Genomic DNA, 27,519 nt, shown 5'->3' on the forward strand with positions numbered 1-27,519 from the left:
TCAATTAAAGAACTCTGAACTAAAGAGCTCCTGAGGCATAAAGCATCTTGAAAATGATTTGGCAGACCTAGGGGGGTAGTGCTATATGGGCAGATTGAAATCAAACAAATACAGAATACTAAAATTTATAGTACAGTAGTTTCACTATATCTCAGTTGAAATTCCACAGATTTAAGTGTCATGCATTTCTCGGACTTCAGCTACTAAAAGGTAGCTCTACAAAAGCAGAGTAACAAGCAAAACAAACATAAGGGTCAGGTCATACATAAATATTTTTCTTCTGTATTTCACCCCACAGAATACTAGGCATGTCTACCTGGAAGTAAACACCACTGTGTTCAGTGCGATTTACACCACAGTAAATGTGCTTGGGAGAAATGTGCAGCTTTAGCATAGGATAACGCTGTGGGTTAAACCACTGAGCCTAGGGCTTGCTGATCAGAAGGTTGGTGGTTCGAATCCCCGAGACGGGGTGAGCTCCCATTGCTGGATCCCTGCTCGTGTCAACCTAGCAGTTCGAAAGCATCTCAAAATACAAGTAGATAAATAGGAACCGCTACAGCGGGAAGGTAAACGGTGTTTCCGTGCGCTGCTCTGGTTTGCCAGAAGCGGCTTTGTCATGCTGGCCACATGACCTGGAAGCTATACGCCAGCTCCCTCGGCCAATAATGTGAGATGAGCGCGCAACCCCAGAGTCGGTCACGACTGGACCTAATGGTCAGAGGTCCCTTTACCTTTACCTAAACAAATAAAAAACACTAAATTCCAATACATACTAGGAAAAAAGTACATACTGTATAGTAAAACAAGTTTAAAAATATTAAGTGGCAAATAAATTATGGCATCTATTTCGTAAAGCCCTATGAATGATAAATAATCTGTTTTTAAAATCACAATTTAGCAGCATGCAAGACAGAAAGCAGAATTATCATTATTTGTGGAAGAGTATCAATGCATACAAAATGATATAGAACATGTATTTATGTATCAAAGTAGCTTTGGTTTCTCTCAATGATTCTTCCATTGTCGCTGGTTCTTGAAACAAAATAGGGTATCTGATGTCTTAGGATATAGTAATGGGATAGACAGCGTTTCACCCCTAGGTCACCAAACTAATCCTGCTCAGATCAACAACAATTCACAAATGTTACCATCTGCTGGGTGTCTGGTGTCTCAGGTGAAGTGACTTAACACTTTCAGTTCATTTCTACTAGTGGTAAAAAGTAACAAGAATGAAAAATGCATCTTAATTAATGGTGGCTAAACATTACTGACCATAGATATGAATGATGATTGTGCATTTGATACTTATAGAATGGAAATTAAATGAGGTTTGCCAACTAGGTTGTTTGTATTTAAAATGCCCTTCATTCTGAAGGATCCCAGGACAGTGTAAAAACACACACACTACAATCAGAATTACCCAAATCAGTAATTAGATTTAGAAAAGGTGCCTGAAATTATCCATCGCCCTTCCCTCAGGAAAAAATGGAAAAACTAAAATATACTAATAAAAATTGCCAAAATGTCTTTTCCTTCCTTCTTTCACATATTTCTTTATTGAGTTTAAGTCGGAAATACCGACAACAAGAGAGAGAGGGAGACATACAGAGAAGAGAGATCGCTTGTCATTACTGCATGCAAGGGGCCCTTTGGTCTGAAAAAGGTCAACACTCTATCTAGGTTCAGGTAGGTAGCCGTGTTGGTCTGATGCAGTCAAAATAAAAATATAAAAAATTGTCCACTAGCACCTTTTACACCAACCAAGTTTGTTCTGGTATAAGCTTTTGTGTGCACTGGACAATTTCTGTTGCTACGGGACAATTTTTTCAATTTTTATTTTTATTTTGACTCTATCTTGAAAATTCCCTGTTCCATGCAATTCATGGATTGGTATGCACCCCCAAATGTGGTTTTCAATATGGAAACTGCTGTGCAGTGATATGTATTGCATTTTAAATTAAACTCCCAAGAGATTTTTGAGGCCCAACTGGGAAAGAGAGAGGCACACTAAATTATCTGCATACATCTAAATTAAAATCTTTCTGTTCCTAATTACTAGGGAGGGGGAGTTTGCATTGGCACCAAATCATCAATATAAAAGTTAAAAGGAGTGGGAGCCAGAATGCAACCCTGTTTCACTTCTCACAACATATTTAAAGCATCACTCATACCACCATTTAAACCTACTCTGACTCTCATTTCTGTGTTATTTTATTGATACTATTGCTACAAGTTTGTCATGGCCTTTGGCTAAAACAATAAACTTATGTACTGGCAGAAAAATAAACTAAAAAAGAGCCTGAATATATCATTTCCACAAGAAAAACTGAAAACTTTCCTTGTTAGTGATTTTTTTAAAAAAAATAATAATGTAAAAACCAGTTGTCTAAAAGTACATAAAAAACAGGCATAAACAAATAAAAACAGAGCCTGACTTTATGGGTCAGGGAGAGCCTGGGTAAAAAAAAGATGGCTCTACAAGATGCCTGAATGAGGTTTGTTAAACTGACAACATAGGAGAATTTCTAGGACCCAGAAGGAAGCTTTGATTTCTTTTTGAAGCACATTTTCCTTTTTACAGAGAGTTGTGTCTCAGCTGGTATATAGCAAATAATTTTCTCCGTGTTCACCACATGAGGAGATACCATTCCAGTGGTATAATGTATAATTCCATTATACAATGTTGTAAGGGTTGTAAGGGTTTAGCACAGATTGTACTGCAACTAAAGTAGGGTTAGGGATGTTTGAGGAATTTGATAGTTGTGAATTATTATACAAAACTGATCTGATCTGCCCCTTCTAACCAATGTGTGTATCCATCCACCAGCACTTACACTTAGAATCATAGAATCATAGAGTTGGAAGAGACCACAAGGGCCATCCAGTCCAACCCCCTGCCAAGCAGGAAACACCATCAAAGCATTCTTGACATATGCCTGTCAAGCCTCTGCTTAAAGACCTCCAAAGAAGGAGACTCTACCACACTTCTTGGCAGCAAATTCCACTGCCGAACAGCTCTTACTGTCAGGAAGTTCTTCCTAATCTTTAGGTGGAATCTTCTTTCTTGTAGTTTGAATCCATTGCTCCGTGTCCGCTTCTCTGGAGCAGCAGAAAACAACCTTTCACCCTCCTCTATATGACATCCTTTTATATATTTGAACATGGCTATCATATCACCCCTTAACCTTCTCTTCTCCAGGCTAAACATACCCAGCTCCCTAAGCCGTTCCTCATAAGGCATCATTTCCAGGCCTTTGACCATTTTGGTTGCCCTCCTCTGGACACGTTCCAGCTTGTCAGTATCCTCTTTGAACTGTGGTGCCCAGAACTGGACACAGTACTCCAGGTGAGGTCTGACCAGAGCAGAATACAGTGGTACTATTACTTCCCTAGATCTAGATGCTATACTCCTATTGATGCAGCCCAGAATTGCATTGGCTTTTTAAGCTGCTGCATCACACTCTTGACTCATGTCAAGTTTGTGGTCTACCAAGACTCCTAGATCCTTTTCACATGTACTGCTCTCAAGCCAGGTGTCTCCCATCCTGTATTTGTGCCTTTCATTTTTTTTTGCCCAAGTGTAGTACTTTACATTTCTCCTTGTTAAAATTCATCTTGTTTGCTTTGGCCCAGTTGTCTAATCTGTTAAGGTCATTCTGAAGTGTGATTCTGTCCTCTGGGTTATTAGCCACCCCTCCCAATTTGGTGTCATCTGCAAACTTGCTTCTCTCAAATGTTGCTTCTCTCAAACACTTCTCAAATGTTCTTGCAGTTCTTGGCTCAAGAACTGTATAAATACTTTTGAAATGCTTATTTTGAGGGGAAATGCATTATAAAATAAATATTAAAGTATGTATATAAATACAAATATTCTTTCCTTTTTTAATCCACATGAAAAATACAGAACTGTAATGGAAGAGGATTATGGATGAACAATGCAGAAGTGGCATAGAGATTGCGCTGCATCCACCTATATTTTACTCAGAGTAGACATATTAAATCTAATGGACCAGGTGACAATCTCTACATCACAAGCCCACAAGTACCTCAGCAAGATATGAAACAGAAATTATTGATATACTCTCTCCTGTCTATCACTACATATACATATATATGCAGCAAAGACAGAAAGAGAACAAACTATAATCTATTTCTAAAAGTACTCTAAAAGTACTCTAAAAGACTAGCAGCTGGCAAAGTACCCTGGTAGGTATAGCAAGAGTACTATTGATACTTAAGTTCAAGTCCTAGTAATTTCTGAAGCAGACCCTGAAAACACAATGGTAGGAAGATTCTGGCTATATTCAATAGTCATATTAACTTTATTTTGCAGAAATCCTTTGTATTTGTGGAGTTCATGCACTCTAGTCTCCTTCTTTGGAGGTCTTTAAGCAGAGGCTTGACAGCCATCTGTCAGGAATGCTTTGATGGTGTTTCCTGCTTGGCAGGGGGCTGGACTGGATGGCCCTTGTGGTCTCTTCCAACTCTATGATTCTATGATTCTAAAATTATATCCTTGTAGTGTGGGGCAACAAAAGTGGATTCTGGGAGCCCTTATGGTGGCCAAGATATTTTATATTGAAAGGCTGGAATGATAAACATTCGCCATCTAGTACCCAGTGGTCTGAAGTTCTCACTGCCCTTTCTACATTTGAACACATGACTTATAAACAACAATCTCGTTTAGATACCTATTTGGACATATGGACTGCTTATCTTATTACTGAAATAACATTTTTATTGTTAATGTCAGCTGTGTTATATTTGCAAATAAAAATCCTATGCAAACATTTGATGGATGAGTCTTTAACTCGCCTCAATCACATTTTCTGTAGTAGCAGAGTAGTTAGTAATTAAAAGTTTTATTTTTCCCAAACCACAAATTTTAAATACATGATTACCACTGTCTCTGCAAGAACTGCTGATTTCCTTCACTCTAGAATAAAGCAACACTTTTCTTAGATACAACCTTATCTAGCAAACTGAACACAACATAGAAAATAAGAGAATAAGAAGATGGAGTTAATGGCCAGGTAGAAGCAGCAAGTGGAATTAATCCTCCCCTTTTATCTTCAGGGCTAAGGTTTTGCACTGCTCACATAGAAATTACTAAACCCTGGTTTAATACGTATTTCTAAACATCCGCTACCTAGCACAGAGCAGCTAAATTTTGTTCTCTGCTTACCTCTCACAGTGTGGCTGGGCCGAGGGGGTGGGGGCACAAGCAGTGGTTCACATGCAACACTTAGCCAGCCACTGCACTGCTTGCTTCCCCACTCTAGCGAAGGAGAAGTGAAACAGGAACTACATGAGCTGGGTACACCAGCACACAGTCCATTCACAGGCTGATTTCCCTAACTCTGATTATGGTCAACATGACGTCTGTACATGGCCACTGTAGCAGGCTTCAAATTCAACATCATATGGAATATCCAGAATTTGAAGTATAAGCAAATTACACCAAAAGTAGTGTATTACTCCCCGACTCCCACCCCCAGATACGTGAAAATGCCTTCAGATGTATTTTGCCTATGGATTTTCAATAATCACAGAACTAAATGAATCATTTTCTTTGCAATTGTGAAGAAAAAGAAGGAAAACTTATTGCTACCTGTTACAAAAGGAATTATCAAGTTTTAAAGGGTAACTGAGTGCTTCTCTTAATTCTCTTTAAATACCTATTTGAGAATCTAAAATCAGGTTATTCTCCATTAACTCATGCCGACATGAGCATATATTAATCTTGACAGTTCAAATATACAGCACCACATGTCATTAAAACGTCAATGCAATTCAGAAATTAATAATAATATACCAGTTATAGGTCCACCGATGTCTTTAATGCAATTATTCTTGTTGCACACTGATGCAGGTATAGCAGCTATTGCTTCATGTGCACAGCACCACAACAGACCACAGACATATAAATTCTGGACTTTCTGCTACTCCCCTGGGGCAGTGACTTGCGATCTGCTTATGCATCTGCTTATGCTAGCCATTCATGTCAAGTATAAGCTCTGTTCATGGTGGGGCTCAAGCCACTTGCTGCCTCATTAGAGAGAAGCAAAAACTCAGATGATGTGAGGGTGTGTGTGGAAATATTGTGGGCTGCCCATGTCTCCCCTGCTCCTCTTTCTTCACTCATTAACCTCAATGTGTGTGGGCCACAGTTACTGTAAAGTTATTACCATTAAGTTGCATTAAGAGGAGTAAGGGGGAATAAACTGTCCATACTTGCTACTTTTTTCCCTATTCCCTTGTTCATAGGTAGAGCTTCTATGGGTTGGTGGTGTGGGAAGAGTATGATTGTGCCCCCCATTACCACATCTCTTGCAACTTTGGAATCACATGGCAGCAACAGCCGTTATGAATAAGGCTATCAATGAATACCAACCACAATAGCTATGCTCATAGAATCATAGAGTTGGAAGAGAAAACAAGCGTCATTTAGTCCAACCCCCTGCAATGTTGTACTCCCACTGTCAGCTGCTGGGAATCCCTTAAGCATATGGTTGGGCACTATGAGAACAGGTTGATGAACAATCCCATAGGGCAATGTTCTTAAATAGGATAAATAAAAAACAGGGCACTCCTAGCAAAATTCAATTTCCCCCGAGTCAAGATACTTGAAATCTCTTATAGAAACTGCAGTGAATTTAGCAAACTTTGCAAGACGAAGAACATTATTTTACTGTTCTTGCTATTTTTAAAACAAACAAACAAACAGAGATGAACCACAGCATAGCAATAATTCATGTAGTACAATACTTTCCTTCAAAGCAAAATAAAATATTTCTATTTTATTGGTAGGAGTTTAAGTGCTATTTACTATTCATTATGTTTTTCACTTCAACAAAGCTTATTACAAAGAGAAGATAAAAATATATGACTAAGATAAAGGAATGTGTATATCTCAGAATATGGCAGATAAGGAAAGATGAAATGTTTTCAAAGCCTGTTCTAAGATTAAATGTTTAAGGTTGTAGGAAATTAAAACCTACTGTTTTCACTTAAAGGTGAAGTGCATATAACATCACCAGCATGGGAACAAACTTCATTTAAATGTCCATGCCTTCACTCAAATAATGTTCCATTTTCTACAGTATTAGTTACATTCCTGTTGAGGACTGTGTTTAATAATGAACTGTAGAAATATAACGGTGGTACTAAAGTGATATATATACTGCAAAAAAGGAACCTCCTTTCCCGAGATGTCTTCTTTGTGTTTCTGAAATGGAGTTTCTGCCTTTTGTGTTTGATGTATTTTGCTTGTGTGGGCTTTTAGCCGCAATAAAGAATCTATCTAACCTCCTTTCCCCATCTTATTTATTAAAATATTTATAGACTGCTATTTCATTAAAAAAAACACCCAGCAAAGCAGTTTACAATATATATATATATATATATATATATATATATATATATATATATATATATATATATACCGTGTTTCCCCTTTTTTAAGACGTAGTCATAAAGTAAGCCATGGCAGGGTTTTTAAGCATCTGAGAAATTTAAGACATACCCCGAAAATAAGCCATACTTCCACACCGTGGAAACCAACCCCCACAGGCACTTCCACTCACAGAGTCACTCCTTGCAGCCGGCACTGCAGGAGTGCGCTCAGTTGTGAAGCCGGGCTCCAATCAGCTGTTCTGCGGTGCTCCGACGCAGCGGAGGCAGGAAGCAGGGGGAAGAAAATGGCATTTTAAAACGCCGTTTAACAGGACCCTGTTTCTTGTCTCCCTGAGGGCAGCAGTCCCGGCAGCGGGCAGCCCCGCTGCCGCGGGAAGACACTGTAAAGTTGGGGCTCTCCGGTTGGGGCTCTCCGAGCTGGGCACCCCGGGGCCGCCCCCTGCTCCCCCGTCCATGGAGAGCGAGAGGAAGAGGGGTGCGCGGGCACTTGGCGCGACGCCCGGTGCCTCCGGCTCCCGATCGCGGCAAGCGACCCCGCACCAACTACAGACCCGCCCCGCGGCCCGCCGAGGGCTGCTGGGCTATGGCCATTATTCTGCCTGCGGGAGCCGGGAAAGAGCGTGAGGAAGAGCCGCCGCCGCAGAAGCCGCCGCCGCAGAGGCACTGCGAGCGCGCCGCCCTGCGAGCTCCAGCCCCGTGGGAGGGGCCGGGCGCGGAGTGAAGGGACAATGCCGGAGGGCGGCCTCGACGAGTCCCGGCCTGGCGGGCAAGCTTCCGGCAGACCTAAGCACAGCCCGTTGCTGAAGGAGGCGCCCAGCGAGAGTCCTCAAGGCCGAAGCGCCAAGGAAGGGCTTGTGCTTCCCCTTCTCCCTCCCTAACCCTAGCGCGCACGCCCCTGGGGAGGGGGGAGGGGTCAGGGTTGCTCAGAAAGGGGCGTCAGGGGGGAAGGTTGTATCATGGAGTTTGGTTGGGGCGCTCCCTGGGCAACCAAGTTTCCCAAGGCCCCTTCCGCCCCAGCGGACTCCCCACGCTGCGTGCGGTGCTTTCAGCCGGGAGCCAAGCGCAGGACCTGGGCGAGAAAGCAGCTCAGGGATACTGTATTGTTCTTTGCAACTGTGCTCATTGCATTATTACCATACTCTTGCAATGTCCTTCGCCTCTGACATTTCTGCCTTGCACTTTTTATGAGCTTTCAGAGGCCACTTGTGATGTCTGCCAATGTAAAGCTACCCTCCAGATAACCAAGCATGTTCCTTCCATGCTTCTCAGTCCTAATAAAATATGTGTAATGCCATCCTGCATAACTCAAGTTGAACAACTTCTTTTCAGTCCTATTAAAATATGAGTACAGTTATGTCATCCTACATAATTCATCAAGTATATAGAGTACTGAAGTTGAACAACTGTTGGGGCATGTCTGCCCCATAAAGAAAAAGATAATCAAATTCTGCACTGAATTCTGCGCTGAAATAAACTTTAGACTTTTTTTTTTGCAAGTGGAATAAATGGTCCCAATGACATCCTTAAAGGACAATTCTATACATCTCTAGTCAGAAGTAAGTCCCATGGAGTTCAGCTGGGCTTAAGTCCAGATAAGTGGTTATTATGGGACTGCAGCCTTATTCACTGGTTTAATTTATATAAGGAGGGACAGAAATGGAGATTGTAAGCAGGGATATGGCATTCCCCTCGGCTCGTGGGAATTTTCTTCCTAAAGTAACACTTCATGCAAGGACTGCCGTGTGCCAAGAAAAGTCAGAGAGGGATTGTGGAGCATAATGCAATACCTGTTTGCACGTAGGTTATTTTTGCTTTGCTAACCAGGAGCAAGGTGCTGTGCAGAACACAGAAGTGATACACACAAGCACCCAAGCCCCAGAAGGTGTGCTTCATCTCCATCCCCATTTCATTTTTGTACTTGGCACATGGGGGTGGGCATCATTTAGGCTGCATACACACATACCGCGCCGAGCACTCAAGAGAGCCCAGCAGCGCCCTGAGCCAGTGCCCTGAGCCGTAAAAACCGTACCGGTAATAAAAAATAAGACATCCCACTGAAAGTAAGCCACCCCGTGTTTTTTGGAGAAAAAAAAGTTATAAGACGGTGTCTTAAAAAAGGGGAAACACGGTATATAAAACCACACAATAAAAACCATATAAAACAGTTAAAAACAGTTATAATGGTTACCTGGTACTCTGATAAAGAGCAGGATACAAAAAAATTGTCGAGTTCCTAAAAGGCATGTTGAAATTGTTCTTTTCTTAGAAGATACTTTTTAGAGTGTTCCAAAATGAGTAGGGAGTTGCCACAGCTACAAAAAGCTCCCCATGATAGTCACCTTCCATAAGCTCTGCTAAAAGTCTCTGTTCCATGAATAGCAACAACGGGCAACAGAGGTAGCACACTCATCTTCATCCCCACTCCCTACACCTGAACACAAGTCACTGAAGAAAGCTTCAGCCACTCATTGAAATGAACCAGGTTACAAAGTTACTGACCCAGTTAGTACCCCACATTAAATCGTAATTTAAAATTGTTGTTGTTGTTTAGTCGTTTAGTCATGTCCGACTCTTCGTGACCCCATGGACCATAGCACGCCAGGCACTCCTGTCTTCCACTGCCTCCCGCAGTTTGGTCAAACTCATGTTCGTAGCTTCGAGAACACTGTCCAACCATCTCATCCTCTGTCGTCCCCTTCTCCTTGTGCCCTCCATCTTTCCCAACATCAGGGTCTTTTCCAGGGAGTCTTCTCTTCTCATATCTTAATATGAACAAGCAACCCGAAGGCTCATGCTGCTCAAACTGTCCTATGGTTGTCCTGCCCTGGTCCTGTTATTTTGTGAACAAAACAAGCCAGAGGTCTGGCTGGTTGTGTCACTCAAACCAGGACTCAATGAGTGTTTCTCTCAACAAACCACAAGCAGTAAGCCCAGAACAAACCTTGGTTACTGCCTGTAGTTAGGAAAGAAACAAATCTCAAGCCCAACCACAGACATGACAAGCCTGACTTTGGCATTTCTGGCAAAGGGCACCATATCAATGGCATTAAAAGACATTCTAACAGCTCCAAGAGTTTCCTAAAAATATAAGAGCAACAAAGTAAATGGGAACACATGTGGGCTTTTTAAAAGATGAAATTAACAGAGATCAATCAGCAAAAGCCTGTTAAATAGTCTTATGTTTCACATTGTTGCAAACTCTCTTGCTAAACAGTAATGTATGACAAATTCTACTAATTTAATCATTGGTTTCTCATTTTCAATAGTAGTTAAATATTATACCAACAATTACAACCAATTACAATTACAGTGTCCTGCATGCACAAATGGGACTTTCCCTTCCTCTCTTCAGCCCCCCTCCCCAAATATGCACTAGAGGTTTGGGAAGAAAGCAACCTAGAGGAGGCGAGGAAGGGGAATATGGTTGCCTTAGCTGGAACAACATTGGATCTCATCCTGTATCTTATACTGTACTGACTCAAGAGTTCAATGCAGAGTTCTGTGAAACTTTAACCCTGCATCCTCTAACATTAACTTGAGATGATGTTAATTTACCAAAAGTAAATCTGATTTATTTTATATCACCTCTCAGCATAGCCGCCAAGTCCCGGTTAGAAAAATACGGGATCAGCAGCGCCAGCACCGGAAGTCGCTTCTACGCATGCCCAGACATGCGTAGAAGCAACTTCTGGTGCCGGCGCTGCCCGATTTCTGGGCAGAGCGGCACTAGAAGAAATCCAGGAGAATTATGGGATATTTTGACATTCGGGATGACAGCGGGAAACGGCTTTAAAAACGGGGGGTTCCACGGGAAAACGGGAGACTTGGCAGCTATGCCTCTCAGTACCAAGGTATACTTAGCACTATCCCTTTAGGGATACAATATTATTTAACATTATACTATTATTTTGATGGTGGTGTGCAAAAATCTACAGTGGCCCCTCAACATACGAATTACTCGAAATCCAAAGTTTTTGACTTATGAACCAGAAAAATGGCCCGTGTCTTAGGATGTATTTTGTAAATGGTCTTGTGATTTTGTAATGGTTTTGTCTGGTTCTGTTATGGTCTTGTTTTGTTTTGTTTGTTTATATGGGCTTAAAGCCATAATAAATATCTATCTATTTGAGAGTGACCCTATACCGTTTTCAAAGACAGATGTCACACCTGTGCCAGGTAAAAAAAAACCAAACCCCGTGTTTCAAAACACACCACTCAGATGAAAATGCATGCTGAGAAAAGAACCAGGTTGTAAGCCAGCGCCCTCTAGCGGCGGCTACACTGGTACTGCACCTATAAAACCTTCCCTCTCAACAGCACCTCGGCTCCAGTTTACATACTAGGCCAAAGCCTTTACAGACGAGGCCGAATGGAGGTACTGACTCGCCTGGGTGGGGGTTGGGGGGAGGAGGGGACGGGATAGGTCAGGACACGATGGGACCAGTCACAGGGATGAGCTGGGGGGAGGGGGGATGCGTCATGGGTCAGGACAGGGTGGGGGGAATCACAGGGATAAGGCGGGGGTGGGGGAAGAGGGGGCGGGATACATCATGGATCGGCACAGGGTGGGGGGAATCACACGGATGAGCCACAGCAACCCGTGGCCAGGCCAGCTAGTCATATTATAAAAGTATGTCCAGTGTTAGAAATAGAACTGCAAATCGCTCTACTCCAAGGCGCTTAAGAAAATAATAGTTTGTGCCAACTAGGAAAATATATGGTTTGTATTTAAAAACAGTACATTTCCCAATACTGTACATATATACATCTGCACACAAGTTGATCAAGAGCAAGTGGGGGGGGATGCCTACCTATACAGAAACAAGCTTCTCAACTTATTTATGAGTTAGTTTATTTCTTTATTGTACACTTATACAATATTGTTAAACATCCATCAGTTTATTTCACTCAGTATTGGAAGATTCTGAGCCAAGCAAAATGCATAGGTATGTTCAGAAAACTCACAGACTGCACTCCTGGGTCCTGCACATGAAGTAATTTCAAATGTTCAAAAATTCACAACTTTTCCAATATGAGGTAAGAGTATTGCTTATTTAGCAATCTAGTAAATGCATTAGCACTGCTATTATGATCAACACACTTATATTTGCTTAAATTTCTATAACATATGAATTTTCTATAACAATGCATATGAATTTCTATAACAAAATCTTAAAGTATGTCTTTGTGTTAAATCAAAATATTTTAGCATCAACATTTATGAGGAGCCTTCTCTCTAACCTCTCTCTCCTCCTCCTTTAGTGTGCTTGCAAGGAGAATGGAAGCATTTGCTTTCGTTTTCAAATGCAGTTTGTCCCATTTTGGATGAAATGACTAGTTCTGATTAGTTTACACTTGCCCAAGCAAGCCTGAATGTTTTTTCATACTTGGACGAACCATAACTTAAACCAACCACCATTAGTTCTTGTTTAAACAAAACTATCTGTTGTTAGTAGAAAATATTAATAGATGCTTCCTTGCAGAAAGAAAAAGGAAGGCCCAATTTCCTTCTTGTGGTCACACTGATGAAGGGGAAGGGAGGAGCATGCTTGTATACAAAGCACAAAACATTCAAAACAAGGCAGAGACTAATAAACAAAATAAAGCTATGAAGTCTTCACCCACTAGATGTAACTATTTAAAACTCCTGAAGACAGCACCCCAGTTTCAAATGCTGGTTAAGATAAACATTGGTTAGTGCTGGTTGTGTTACAGCTATAGAGTCTGGTAGTAGTAGGAGTTCATGCTTAATAGAGAAGCAATTGGTAAAGGTGCACACATGATTCCATACCCCTATCCATAACCCCATAACCATTTTTAAGAGATATACCACATTAAGCCTGCATCAGACCTTGCTAAAGCCTAAAAAGGAAGGCAACATGGAGAAAAGCGAGTCTTTCCCCTCAGAATCACAACTATTATGTAGTATGATGCAAGCATAATTCTTATTGAAATGTACATTCAATTTATTTTTGTCTCCAATTAACAGGTTTTTACAATATTTGTTTGACCAGAAGTAACACCAGGACCAAAATAAATAAATAATTATGATCCATTACTGACATCACCTTCAATGTTCTTAAAAGAGCTATACAGCCTAATCTTAAGTAAATTTACTCAATACAGTCCCAGGTAAGTGTGCGTAAGATTGCAAGTTTAGCGTGGGAACACTTACTAAAGCAGTTTGGGTGGAACCCAGACTCAAAAGGACAGTAAAATTCCAGATGTGGGTGGTGTGGGTGAAAACAGGAGTTGTTCTCAAAAAGGTCATCTGGGTTTTGTACTTTAGTGAAACGGATTATTTGGCATGTGGCAATGTATTCAGCTTGAAAATGGAAGTCCAAGCACCCTCTGGGATTTATTTTTAACTATAGCATGACTTAGCATTTCCCCCTTCTATCTACTGTATTTGTTGCCCTTATGAATCACTTTCCTTTAAATGTGCGGTTAAACTCAACTTCATTTTGAAACAAGGTCTTTTCCCTCTCCAACAGTAGCTGACTGTTCAGCTCATACTTGACCACAAGCGGTGGAATAATGAAAAGCTGCTACTGGGAGAGCAGTAGAAGATGCAAACTCTAGCTGAGTTTCATGCAATTCATATGCTACTCTGTTTCTTTATGTTCCCCTTACCTCAAATCACTGGCTCAACCAGATGGAAACATTAGAAGTCTGGGTTGGAGAGCGATATTGAAAGAGATATATTCAGGTGTTGCTTACTTTCTCTTCTACATCTACAGACTTTTTTTTTTAAAAAAAACAACAACACACCTCACATCAAACTGATTCCCAAAATACAACTTTCTGGTTATTGGTTTTTAAAACCAGAAGTTTAAATCAGAAAAATAAATAACTGAACGTAATAAGTTGTATTTAAGGCTCAGTGAATTCTTCAACATAAAAACAGCCCTTTCTACTATGGGTTTTCTATAAAGCAAGCTCTATCACAGGAATAGCACTATAGAGTCAGTCACTGAATAATCACGAATGCTATTACAGTATTCTTGAGTAAGATCAATGTGGAGTTTCCATCTGTGAAATAATGCAACATGCATTGTGCTACATAACCACCATGGAATTACTATGAGGAGTCAAACACAAACTAGATTATTGTAAGAAGCAAAAATCAAAGAGAATCTTAATCCAGAATGATCCTCAAAATCAATGTACAGCAGCAGTGCTGTAAATCCAGCCTTGTTGGATTCTCTCTCTTGTTTCCAAGACCATGGCATAATTAATAAGCAGAGTGGCAGTTGGAACATCAGAGGACCTGGGACAGGCTTCTAATACCTTTATCCTGCCAGCTTCTCTTACAAATGACACCAGAAGATTGTCCACTTCACAATACTGATTACAGATTCAAATGGAAGAGGAATTCATTTAGCCTGCTTTTTTTCAGAAGACTGACCCAATCTAATGCTGCTGAACTTGCCTGCAGACTAGAACACCACTCCCAATTGGATTACATGCCTATCTAGATTCTGTGATGCATTCTCACTGTGTTGGAAAATATACATAAAAAATTAGTTTATGTAAACATTCACAATTAATTTTTTTGTTTTGTTTGTATTTTCATACAAAATGTGCACAATTTAAATGCAGCTTTGGAGCGGAAGCATTCTTTCAAAAAAGTCCACACAATATGCGATGGGCCTATGACTGAGCACCACCAAATTTAAACAGGGAAGAATTTGGCTGCTCGGTCCATCTCTAATTACAGGCAGGCTTTTGTTTTACTGCTTTATCCCAGTAAAATTGTGTCAGTTTTGCTATTCACTCAGATTCACTAACAATGGGAGCTTGCTGATTGGAAGGTCAGCAGTTTGAATACACAGGATGGGGTGAGCTCCCGTTGCTCTGTCCCAGCTTCTGCCAACCTAGTACTTCGGAAGCACACCAGTACAAATAGATAAATAGGTACCACTGCGGTGGGAAGGTAAATGGCATTTCCAAGCGCTCTGGCTTCCATCACAGTGTTCCGTTGCGCCAGTAACAGTTTAGTCATGCTGGCCGGATGACTCAGAAAGCTGTCTGTGGACAAACACTGGCTCCCTTGGCCAACTATGGGGACCACACCCCATAGTTGCCTTTGACTGGACTTAATCATCCACTGGTCCTTTACCTTTTACCTTACTGCACAACAGGTCTCCAACATTAACACATCCATTAGCAGGGTGGAAGCCCCCTGGAAAAAAAATCACTAAACTTATGAAGTGTTGATGTTCATATTCTTATTCTGCATTTAGTTTCAATGCGTACAACAGAATGACACTTACTACTGATATTTATTCAAAAGCATTAATTACACCTAAGAGTAACTTGTGTTGAAGCACTCCAGTGGTATTGCATTAACCTTACTGCACACGTTCTAGTACATACACAATGCATTACTCTTAAATCTAACAACCTTGTTCATTACCATAAAAATATTCTTTCAACTCACTACTAAGTGTTTACTTTATTGCTATGATTGCGCAAGATGTCACTTTTTAGAATGGGGTGGGTTACATGTTGCCCTCGGCTTAATGTCTTGCAGGTGTGGGGGTAGGAGGGGCAGCCAACATAGATGGAGCAATGGAGGGAGCAACAATCTCCAATGAGAAAAGCCTGCTCTCTTTTGAGTCTGGAAACCTTAAAGAGAAACCAGCAGACCCTTTGCTTGTCCTTGACACCAATTATCTATTGTTTCTCTTTAAGGTTTCCAGACTCAAAAGAGAGCACGGCAATTAAAGGCACAGAAGTCCTGTCCTCTATTGAGTCTGGCAACTCTATCTCTTGCTGCCAATGGCTGAGAGCTCCAGCAAGCAAGGGAACATGGAGTAGGGCCTCAGATACTGTACATTGCCTACAGGAGAGAACACAGAGGAGAAGGCGATTTTCAAGCCCCCAAGGCCATTTGAAGCTTAAAAGTTAAGAACGCACACTTCATTAAACTGGGCCCAGAAATGAATAGACAACCAAAGAAGATAGTGCAAAACTGGAGTTTTGCCAGCTCCTGTCAACCATGACAGTGACATTTTGGCCCAGTAAGAGTTTCCAGACTCTTTTCTAGGGCAACCCCACACATACTGCATCACAATAGTTTTTGTTCTAAATTCACTGTATTTTAATGAACTCCAGTGGACTGCAAGTTAATATCCATTCAAGTGTACTTTAAATTGTGGTATAAGATTTGATAAACCGTGTTTTGTTATAAACTTATTACATTTATATCCCACCTATCTTTTTACAAGCTCAAGGTGGCGGACATAGTTCTCCTTCTCCCCGACTTATCCTCACAACAACCCTGTACCATAGGTTAGGGTTAGGCTAACAGACAGTGACAGGCCCAAGGTGAGCTCCATAGCTGATTGGGGATTAGAACCCCAACCTCCCAGGCCCTAGTCCAATGCTCTTCCAACCACTACATTATAATGGCTTAACACTGTTGTTCCAAAAGTTGATCTTCATCTTAACGTAACTATTTTTAAAATACATCCAGCAACAGCTCTGTAGATAAGCCAAGCATCTCCATTCATCAACCTGGCAACAGCCGCTCTATCCAGGTGAATCAGAGAAAAGAGACACAGGACCACTCCATTAACACAGCAGAGCCCAGCAACTTTTGGCACCTTTCATTCTTGAGCTTTTTTTTACTCAGGTCATTAGATGAAATTGTAACTAAGAGCTTGCATCTGTGTTTCCTACACCCTCAGCACTCCACACTGCATATTAAGTTCATGCCAGCAGTTTGCTGCAAAACATGGTGAATATTTAAACCTATGTTCCTGGCCTTAATTCTAGTGTGGTGAAAATCTTTTAAGGAAAGCCACCCTGAGCTCTCTCTACTGAACAGAAAGACTGACGTACCTGTACGGTATTATATGGAAAGGTAATATATAAGGTAATATATATAATTCTACATATATACTTTATACCTGTGCCCAACAGGAAATATTGAAGAACAAATTCTGAACAACAGAGACAAATTGCAGTGACAGAGACTGGAAATTCCAGGACCTATCAACAAAATGACAGTTAACAAATCACTAGAGCCAGATGGTATCCACCCAAGAGTTTAAAGAACTGAAATATGAAATTACTGATCTTCTAACATCAGTCTCCAAGGAACTGGAAAGCAGCCAATATAACACCAGCTTTTAACAAGGGATCCAGAGAAATACAAGCCAGTTAGCTTAATGTCACTTCCTGGCTAATTGGTGGAAAGTATTATTAAATACAAAGTTATGATACATATAGAAGAACAAGCCCAGCTGAAGATGACCCAACACAGCTTCTACAAAGGTAAGACTGCAGCAGAACTCCAATTCAGCTGGCAGTTCCGTGCCTCGGCCAATGTTAAGCCCCCAACCTTGGCTCAGCCAAAGATTCACCAGCATACAGTATCTTGCTTATCCTGGCTGAACAGAGGCTGGTGTATGCTCCTTTAAAGGGGTGGTGGCAGCAGCAGGTGCGTGATCAGAGAGGGGGACTTGGCTGGATCCCAAGTGCATTCAGCTTGGTCACGTGACCTGGCAACCTGGCATAGAATACTATTTTACAGGCTTGTTTTCCTTCTGCCAGGCTTCAGCAGAGCAGTAGACCTGCTGCAGAACAGAGTATGTATCTGGTGTAACTTTACACCGGCTTGCTTTATAGCAGCTTCACATGCATAGGATAGCTCCCTATATTACTTTCTAAAAGCCAGCTGTTGTGTATGAAATGTCCCCTTTGCATTCTTTTGTCTCACCTTGCTTCTTAAAGGACACGCAGAAATTCAGAGATAGGATTTCCTTTACCAAAACTCTTAAATGTTATGCCCTCAGCTATTCTAGAAGACACAAATAAGCAATATTCCTGCCTTTGGGCTTTAAAACTTGTTGAAAATGCAATACAAGAAGATCAATAAAACCTTTGTTGAATATTACTGAAACAAATCAGCAAGGACATAAAATACAGAAATAATCCCATTATTTTAGCTTTAGTAAAGATCATCATGTAACCTTCCTTTATTGGTAAAAATAATACACTTTAGAACCCAGGTACGGTAGATTAATACTGCCTGCAGCTTGCCTTAGACATTTGCAAGTTTAGTAAGATTCCCCAAGGACCCTATTTTTACAGGGTTTTTTTTAAAAAAAAATATTTCTGCACCTATTAAAGAAGCATATATAAGTTTGAAAATGCAACAGAAAATGCACTCCGTGAAAAATAAGGAAGCAAGGAAAAAAGGGGATCTCTAAAAGAGAATGAAATAACCTGAATTTGATGGGGTTAAGCTTTTCCACAGTCAGAAATTCAGCCTGCAGCAGCAAGGAATATTTTTTATCACTTACATTTGATAAATTGTCTACTACATCTCCACAATTATCAGGATCAGTCCACCACCATTCATACATGGGACACACCTTGGAATGGATTATTTTACTAAACTCTACATGAGGCTGCCCCTGGAGGAGCTTCAGCTGGTACAAAATGCAGATGCTTGTCAAGCCCTACTGATTAACTACAGGAAGCACATTTCAGTGATCCTAGCTCAACTGTAGCGTCTGCCTTGGGTTCCAGCCTCAATTCAAGGTTCCAATTATACTCTTTAAAGTATTACGGTAAATGGCTTGGACTCACTTCTCAAAGAATGCCTTCTCCTGTATGAACTTCCATATGTGTTGAGAGTGCACTTAGAATAAATACAGGTTTCATAGAGGCTTTCACAGAATCTTAGATTTGGAAGGGACACAAGGGTCATTTAGTCCAACCCGCTGCAATGCACAGCTAAAGCATCCATGACACAAAGCCATCCAACCTCTGCTTAAAAACCTCCAAGGAAGGAGAGTCCACCACCTCTTGTGGGAGTATGTTCCACTGCCGAACAGCTGTGATTAGATATTGCGTGGAGCAGGCCTTTATTTTATCCAAGCTAATAGTACACAGTTACCTTCCAAAAGGTACTTTGGCCACCTCATGAGAAGAGAAGAATCCTTGGAAAAGACCCTGATGTTGGGAAAGATTGAGGGCACTAGGAGAAGGGGACGTCAGAGGACAAGATGGTTGGACAGTGTTCTCGAAGCTACGAACATGAGTTTGACCAAACTGCGGGAGGCAGTGCAAGACAGGAGTGCCTGGCGTGCTATGGTCCATGGGGTCACGAAGAGTCAGACACGACTAAACGACTAAACAACAACAACCTTCCAAAAGTCAAATTAAATTGCAATTCCTTTTATCCTTTCTAAATGAACTCCTGATGGATCTACCCCACCCCACATCTAAGTTCAGTCAGGTGATTTTCCCTCCACACACAAAAAAGTTCCCCAAAATGGTCTATCCACTGTTAGTGGTCTTATGTGCAATATATTCTGGTTAGTAAGGAGCAGTCCTTAGATGTCTGTTTTAGCAGCAGATGTGCACAGAGACAACCCCCAGGATTGAGCATCAAGGGAAAAAAGACTATAAAACCACTTTGCTGGAAATCAGTTTATAACTTTAACAATCCTTGCACAATTAACTGCATATCCATTGTAGCAGAGGAGTCCTTTGACCAGCTAGTACTGCCACAGTAATTCAAGGAAGAACCTGGAGAAACGGCATACAGATTCTCATTTGAGAACTGTCTTTGCTGACACTCATCCCAGAACTACACTGCCACACCAACAGAACTGCCATTTGTTCAAACATTATACTCTATTAACTATTTAAGATGATTGGATCAAATCTTGGAAGGCAAACATTTCCCTGCCATCCCTGACGTAAAAGTACTTCTATTCAAAAACTGCAGCACAGAGGTAGGGAATCTTTTTCAGCCCAATGGCCACACTTCCTTTCTTGGATCGCATGACAAAGGTAATAAATAAGCAGAGCAATAAATGGGAATTTTATCTTTGGTACAGTAAAAAAGGTTGTTCACACTCACACTCTCTACCCTCCTTCCAGGCAAGCATGAAGCATTATCACAGTTCAGGGACATATTCCAGAGGGTGCAAAGCAGGGCCAGTGAGAGGTATGGCTCAGAGAGAGTTCCAAGGGGTAGACAGAGATGCTCCGAGGACCCATTGATCCCCAAGGCTGAGGTTCTCCATTCCTTCTGGAGCAGGTACCGTATTTGATACTCCAACAGTGCAATAGAATACCAGTTAATGGCTGTTCTTCCTCTTTGATAAGCAGAAAGTAAAAAGAACTAGGAGACACGTTTGCAAAATTACCTCCCTTTACTATTTTATACTGTATTTACTTTGTGCTACATCCATGAGCATTTACAGCTCATCAGCATTCCATAAAATACAAAGAGTTGATGATTCGAGCAATGATAAAAAATACCTCTGATTATTCTACAAATTTGACCTTCTCCTGACCCAATTGTGTGTTACTTTCTTTCCGCTTTATAAAAAGACTGAACACTGCATACAGGCCTTTTCAAGTATCCTTTCAGTTGGCTATACAAGAGCTCTTCAGGAACTCCATCTCCGATGTTTCTTTTCTGAAAGATGCTAGTACTTTATTAACAGGCCTCCTTCTAAAAAACTGCCAGGGGGGGATTTTGACTGCTGCAGCCATTTGATAGAAATATATTGTCCAACCTTTTCACTGAATACAGTCTTTAAAAGACCATTCCAAGGATTGCTTCTTCCAGCAATGCATTATACTTAGCATTATATAAAGTCATAAGGAAGTGAGCATAAAGCCTTATTAATCAGCAATCTGGCTTGCTACTTGGAAAAAGAGGAGGAAACTATAATCAATAAAGCCAATGAATTCCATCACTTCCTTTCCCCCTCATGAATTTGTTCCATTTGTTATGACATGAAAATGAGGAATTCATCTCTGTGATGTCTTGTTGGCTGGAATAAAGGAATGTGGAAACAAAATAAAAATGATATTTTGTCACATTCTCACTGATTCAATGACTTACTGAAGAAAGGAAAGGGATTAAATTACTTTTGGAAGGGTACTGAACAAAAACAGGCTGATCCCTACTGGCCTAGTCCTCCTACAGCAGTTTCCCCACTAAAAACACTTCCCTGGATTCATTGTTTTGAAAATTCTCCAACATCTGAATACATGCTGGGCATAGTGGACCCAACTTGTTCCTCATTAAGTGTGTTAAGGACTGCAGCACTGAAAAAATACATAATTTTGAACCACATTCTGACACAATTTAGTAGCCTGCTTCCTCCACTCAGCATAATGGCCTAGGAAAAACTTAAACTGAACACAAGTTTTCAATGGATTACCAGTTTATGCAGCCAGACTACATATAACACAGAGAGACTGTATTGCCAGTTTTCTTTTACCAACATATTGTTTTAGAAACTCCAGCACTAATATTTCAAATTTATAGGACTGTTCAAAATGAACGCCAGTGTGACATTAGTGACTGCTCAGCACAGCACTCAGTTGCCAAGATCCCTCCCACCTCTTCACCTGGACCATGAAAATATATATATTTGTGCTTATTTGCGTGTTGTACATACCACATTTCCCTGTCCCTTTCTTGGATCTGAAAGCCAGAGGGAGATGCCAGCAATGATTGTCAGGCTGCATGCAAAGCTCTGACTTCCTTCTGTCTATATGTTTAACAACTCTTTAAAGAACAAGAAAGCCTGAAGTATAGGCACACAGTCTGATATGAAAGCAGACAGTCCTAAACTGCCTAGCACTAGGCACTGCCATATGAGCTTATAGATAGCTTTCTGACTTCCTCCAAGGGCCAGCAACACTTTAGACAGAAGAGGTCACCATTGTTTCCACAACCAGATGCAGTAGCATCCCATCTCAGTGCTCTTAAGTCACATGAACAGCTGACAGCAATGTTTGACTAACTACGTACATACAGCACTGGGAGAATTTTACTTGAGAGTACTCTTGCAGGGGCAACTACAAACCAATACAGTCAAACCTCAGGTTACGAACACCTCGGGTTATGTACGCTTCGGGTTATGAACTCCGCAAACCCGGAAGTGTTTTCGCCGCCGCGCGGTCCGCTCATGCGCAGAAGCACGAAATCGCGCTTTGCGCACACGCAAAATGGACACCTCAGTTTACGACCGATTCGGGTTACGAACTGCATCCCGGAACGGATCGAGGTACCACTGTAGAGTGTGGCAAATCTGCAAGCTTGAATCAATGTCACTTCAAAAACAAGATATTCACAAACAACTGGTCTTATCCTCCAATTCTATTATCCAATTACTTAGTAGCACTCAGGCTGTTAATATACAAGATTACTTTCAACAAGGAAGTAATTATAACTAATCTTTTGGAATGGCATTTTAGGTCCCCCAGAGCACAAACTTGATCAGTACAATTTTACTGTGCATGTGTGAAAGAAAGTGCTTCTGCAATTTCAACAAAGCTAGTATACCTTGCCTGTTACGATATGCACAAAACCATTATAATATGAACAACACCTTTTGAAAAATAAAGTAACTGGAAATTCAAGACTTAGTTTAAGAAGCCATGTGGACCATGATAGGAAAATCAAAATTTAACCTTGCTGTGATCTCCACAAGCTTTTTAATCACCACACAAAATTCAATGTCAGATTTTTAAACAACAATGCATCCCACCTCAAGTACAATATTCAAAAATATTAGGAACTGTATAGGTACGTTGCCTGATTTAGACTGAAAATAAAATGCAACTGCTAATATTGAGATGGGTGACATGAATCAGGCTGTGCAGAGCCGCTCTACCATCCAAGAGACGGCATCACTGCATCGTTTTGCATTGCGTTCCCCCCTTTCAACATCATAACCCAAAATCTTGTTTGTCACCATTCTCCCATTTCAAAGAGATCTCCTCTACAGCTTGTCCTTGCCACCAATTATCTATTGCTTCATCTGTGCCAAAGACACATCAAGCTTCATTCATTCTGTCTAACCGTTTGCACCACATAAATCATATCATCAAACAACCCTGCTGCAGTCAACACTACTGACATCAGGAAAGCAACATGGGATATCAAGAAAACAGAAGAGACAATATTCAACCTCATTTAACACCGAAACCCTTGGAATTCATAGACATGAGCACTGTGTGCAATCATCACCCAAGAGCATCCACACTATAGTCTTGAAGAAAGCAGGGCAGTATGCGTGTCAACTGGCTTCCCCATGCAACCATACACAGAAAGCAAAGGTGACGAGTGTTTATTTACCTCTTCTAGCAGCGTGACAGTATTCCTGCAGTTCTGTAGCCGGGTAGTAAAGCTGGATGTGGTTGGGGAATTGTAATCCTCTGTGGTCTCAGCAATAAACTCCGATACAGTGATCTGGTCCGGCATGATCCTGCCCAGCAGAAACAGATGAACACAGACAAGGAAAGAAGAGACAAGGAGAGACTGAGCATTAAACACAAAACAGGGCAAAGAAGCTTTAGCTGAGGGAGGAGTGTCAGTAATCCGCATCCCCCCTTTCTGCACCTAGTTTCTCTTCTGACTGCACAGCACCCTTTTGGGAATAGAGTTCATAGCCTGCTTCTGTAGAGGGGGGGGGCAGACAGGAGATGCCTTCATCATACTGCCTCTGCTCCCACCATCACTAGGCTCACTTCTTTCGAAGATGCCTTATTTTGAAGGAAGAAAGGATGGGTGTCCCTCCACCTCAGTTCCTTACAGAGCATTTCCATGGGGAACCCTGCCTCATAGATCCCATCTCCTTGGTGCCTCTTCTTTTCCTCCATGGTTCAAGACTTCCTTCGATTCTCCCACTTAAGAAAACAGGGTATCCAGTTGACTCATCCTCAAGATTATCCTAAAGGCTACATTAGTGCCTGCTCGGGGGTGAGGAGGGAAGAGAGGGGTGCAGACTGGCGATCCCAAGGTTAGATAGCACCAACCATCTCCACACCAGATCCCAAAAGAGTGGGCTTCCAAGCTGCAAACACCGGCGTACTCCTGTTACACTTCATAAGGGATCCTCTTCAACTGTTTCGCCCATTCCACAAATTGACCCTTATTTTCAAAAATAAATAAATAAGAGGGTGCATCTTCTGGAACCTCAGAGCGCCTTTTGAGAAGCCTTCTCTGCTGTAACACCCTTTCTTCTTCTTTTTGCCTTTCAGAAAGCGAAATTCCTGACCAGATCTTTTTTTTTCCTAGCAAAAAAAGGGGGGGAGGTACAGTTCTCCCCCTCATTAAAAACAACAACCACCCAACGCAGGAAAGCTTAACTCCCCAAGTCCCTATTCATATCTTCTCTCTTTTTTGGTACAGGGGGTGGGGTGGGATAGAGACATCCTCTTGACATCTCCCTCAGAAAAAAGGGGCTGTTCCCTCATCCCAGGTCTTATTCCCCCCCCCCAAAAAACCCACACACCCCAAAATAGATGGCAAGTGGGCAGAAAAGCGCCTTCAGTGAACCTAACACAAAAACCCACAACCACAAAGCTTCCCCTCAAGAGTGAAGTGGGGGGTGGTTGTGGCGTGAGGGGGGGGGTCATTCCCCGCCAAAAATATACTAATGATAAAAAGAAAGGAGGAAAACCCCTTCCTCCTTCTCCCTCAGCCCCCCCCCATTTCTCCTCAGAGGGCTACTAACTTGCGCAGGCGGCCCCCCTCCCTTCTCGGCGGAGAGCCCCCCCTCCCCAAGCTGGAGTTGGGGGGCGGGAGGAGGGAAGGGTCGGCGCGGGGAGGCGGAGGAGCGGCGGCGAGGAGGGCGGAGGGCAGCGGCGGCGGCTGAGGGGGTCCAGGTCCAAGTCCCCGGGAAGACTAGACGAGAGGAGGGAGCCGAGCCGCTCTCCACCCGCCTGCCCGGACTGCCTGCTTGCCGGACGCGCGTCCTCCTCCCTCCGCGCAGCTCGCTCTCGCGCAGGCTCCTGCAGCCGCCGCCTCCTCCCTCCTCCTCTCGGGGTGGGAGCGCGCGCGCGAGAGAGAGAGGGAGTGAAGGAAGGACGGAGGCGGAGGAGGGGAGAGAGTGCGCGCGCACACGCCCTCGCGCCTGACGGTTGTGTGTATGTGTGTGAGCGAGGGGGGGGGGGGAGGCACGCGCCGCTCGCCCGACAGGACCCACCGCAGCCCGCTTTTCAATCACCGGTCGAACGGACCAATCGCCCCTTGCGCTGCTTCCCTTTCTCCCGCCTCTCGCCTCCCGCGCTTGCTCCGCCTACCACCAACCACCCGCCTCTCTCTCTCTCTCTCTCTCTCTGGAGGAGGAGGAGGCTTGTCACGTGAGGAAAACAAGGAAGTAGCCCTGCGCACGCGCCTAGGAGTACACAATCTCTCTCTCTCTCTCGCGCGCGCACGCCTTTCCTTGGGGTGAGCGCGCGCAGCTAAGGCTGCTTGCGGCGGAGGCTAAAGAACCACAGCAACGCGTGGCCGGGTCAGCTAGTTAAATATAAATATAATATAATATAGTAATAATAATAATAATAATAATAATAATAATAATAATAATAATAATAATAATAATAATAATGTTTTTTATTTCTTTAGTCCGATTTTCCGCCCTGACAGGCTCAAGGCGGCTTACGGATAAAAATGAGAATTGCTGAAAACAGAGGAAAAAAGGCAGCTTCGATAGAGTTAAAACTCCCTCTGTATTTTATAAAATTTATACACCGCCTGATTGGTGTTTTTTAAAAAAATTAAATAAAAAATCGCCTCCAAACTGTTTACAAAAGGATAAGGTAATGACATCGAGAAAAATTCACAACTGTATTTTAAAAACACACTTTAAAAAACAACAACCACTAAAAAAACAGATTAAAATTGACCCCAGCTTTCTAAGCATGTGGGTAGGCTTGCCTAAAATGGGGATGTTTTTTGCAGGCGCTGAAAAGAGTGAAGTGAAGGGGCTTGCTCAACCTCAACAGGCAGGGAATTCCAAAGTGTAGCTGCTACCTAAAACTAAACTGTTGAGTTCTTATGAATGTGTGGCACCTGCGGGAGTCCCAGTTCCACCCATGGGAGCGGTTGAGTGGGCACGTGTATAAAATCTTTTGCTATATAAATCCATTAAATAGATAAACTGTTAAAACTGTACATATAATAATCGAAAACAGCATGGCACCAGCCCTTTCATTAAAAGGAGCCACTTCCCCAAAAGCCTCCTTGGGACAAGAAGCGGAGGGACAACAAGAAGGGAGCCAGTTTAACATCTCCATGAAGGGAATTCCAATGTTGTCTGGGAGCAGACAAATTTTAAATACTCCATGCACCTGACCCCTACCCACACGTTAGATGCATGCTTAAATGCATATGCCTTAAATATGCAGGAACTTAAATGGGAGAAACAAGGCCTGGAATCCCCCTTTTCCCCCATGGGTAAGGGTCAGAAGTCAGAACTGTTTGAAGTATCTCCTTGTGACTTGTTTTGTGGGGCACAAAACCTGCTGCTACCAAAGAAGGTAGTCTTTGACTGTGAATGTGCTGATTCCTTTCCTTAATCTTTCTAGATTATTTTTTTAACGAGAAAGCAGGGAAGAAACGCCAGCACTCCCAGTGTGTGTGTGTGTGTGTGTACACACTTTTCGTGTGTGTAACAGCCATATCGGTCCAATGTCAAATCTCAGGAAAAGCAACCACTGGCACATAGCTGTCAAGTTTTCCCTTTTCTCGCGAGGAAGCCTATTCAGCATAAGGGAATTTCCCTTTTAAAAAAATGCACTGGCATTTCATGAAATGCCAAGAGATTTCCTTTTCCTTTGTCACACCAGACTTTTTTTAAAGCAGGTTGACCCACATTTGCTTTTCAGATTTGTTCCAATCCCTTATTGTTGGGGGGCGGGGTCTGAAGGCACTAAGCCGAACAACAAGGATTTAAAGGATCTGGGTAAAAAAAAAAATCAAGCCAAGATAAGCCTCTGCTGCAGTAGTTCTTTGCTGAGGGGAAGTGACTGGGAAGCCTTTTACTGCGCCCGCAGCCTTTGCAATGCAACCTGAGAAAATCTGAGGATGTCATTAGGTGCAGTGTTGCTGTTGCACCAGTTTGAAAAGAAGGAAGTGTCCATTGGTTGCCCGATGGGGTGCCAAGACATGCATTTATGGCTCCAGCATCACAGCCTTGCATGCCCTCCAGATGTTCCTGCACAACAGCAACACCATGCTGGTTGGGATTGATGGGAGCAAGAGTCTAACAACATCAGGCAGCCCACAGGTTTCCCATACTGGATCTAGGCTGATTAACAGGC

General features: G+C 42.2%; 1 protein-coding gene across 5 annotated transcripts in view; it reads right to left on the bottom strand.

Annotated features, from left to right (window-relative positions):
• ASAP1 (ArfGAP with SH3 domain, ankyrin repeat and PH domain 1) overlaps window positions 1-27,519 on the bottom strand; it is a 140,230-nt gene that overhangs the window by 59,851 nt on the left and 52,860 nt on the right. For 3 of the 5 annotated variants that reach the window (XM_060277616.2, XM_060277613.2, XM_088675898.1), the window contains exon 3: window positions 23,549-23,678. In XM_060277616.2, coding sequence (XP_060133599.2) covers window positions 23,549-23,678 — 130 coding nt within the window. Of the gene's footprint in view, window positions 1-23,548; window positions 23,679-24,929; window positions 25,362-27,519 lie in introns of those variants that run through there. The other 2 variants (XM_088675899.1, XM_060277615.2) reach the window with 1 other exon arrangement.

This window comes from Zootoca vivipara, chromosome 8, assembly GCF_965207765.1.
Source record: "Zootoca vivipara chromosome 8, rZooViv2.hap1.1, whole genome shotgun sequence".
Classification (NCBI taxonomy): domain Eukaryota; kingdom Metazoa; phylum Chordata; class Lepidosauria; order Squamata; family Lacertidae; genus Zootoca; species Zootoca vivipara.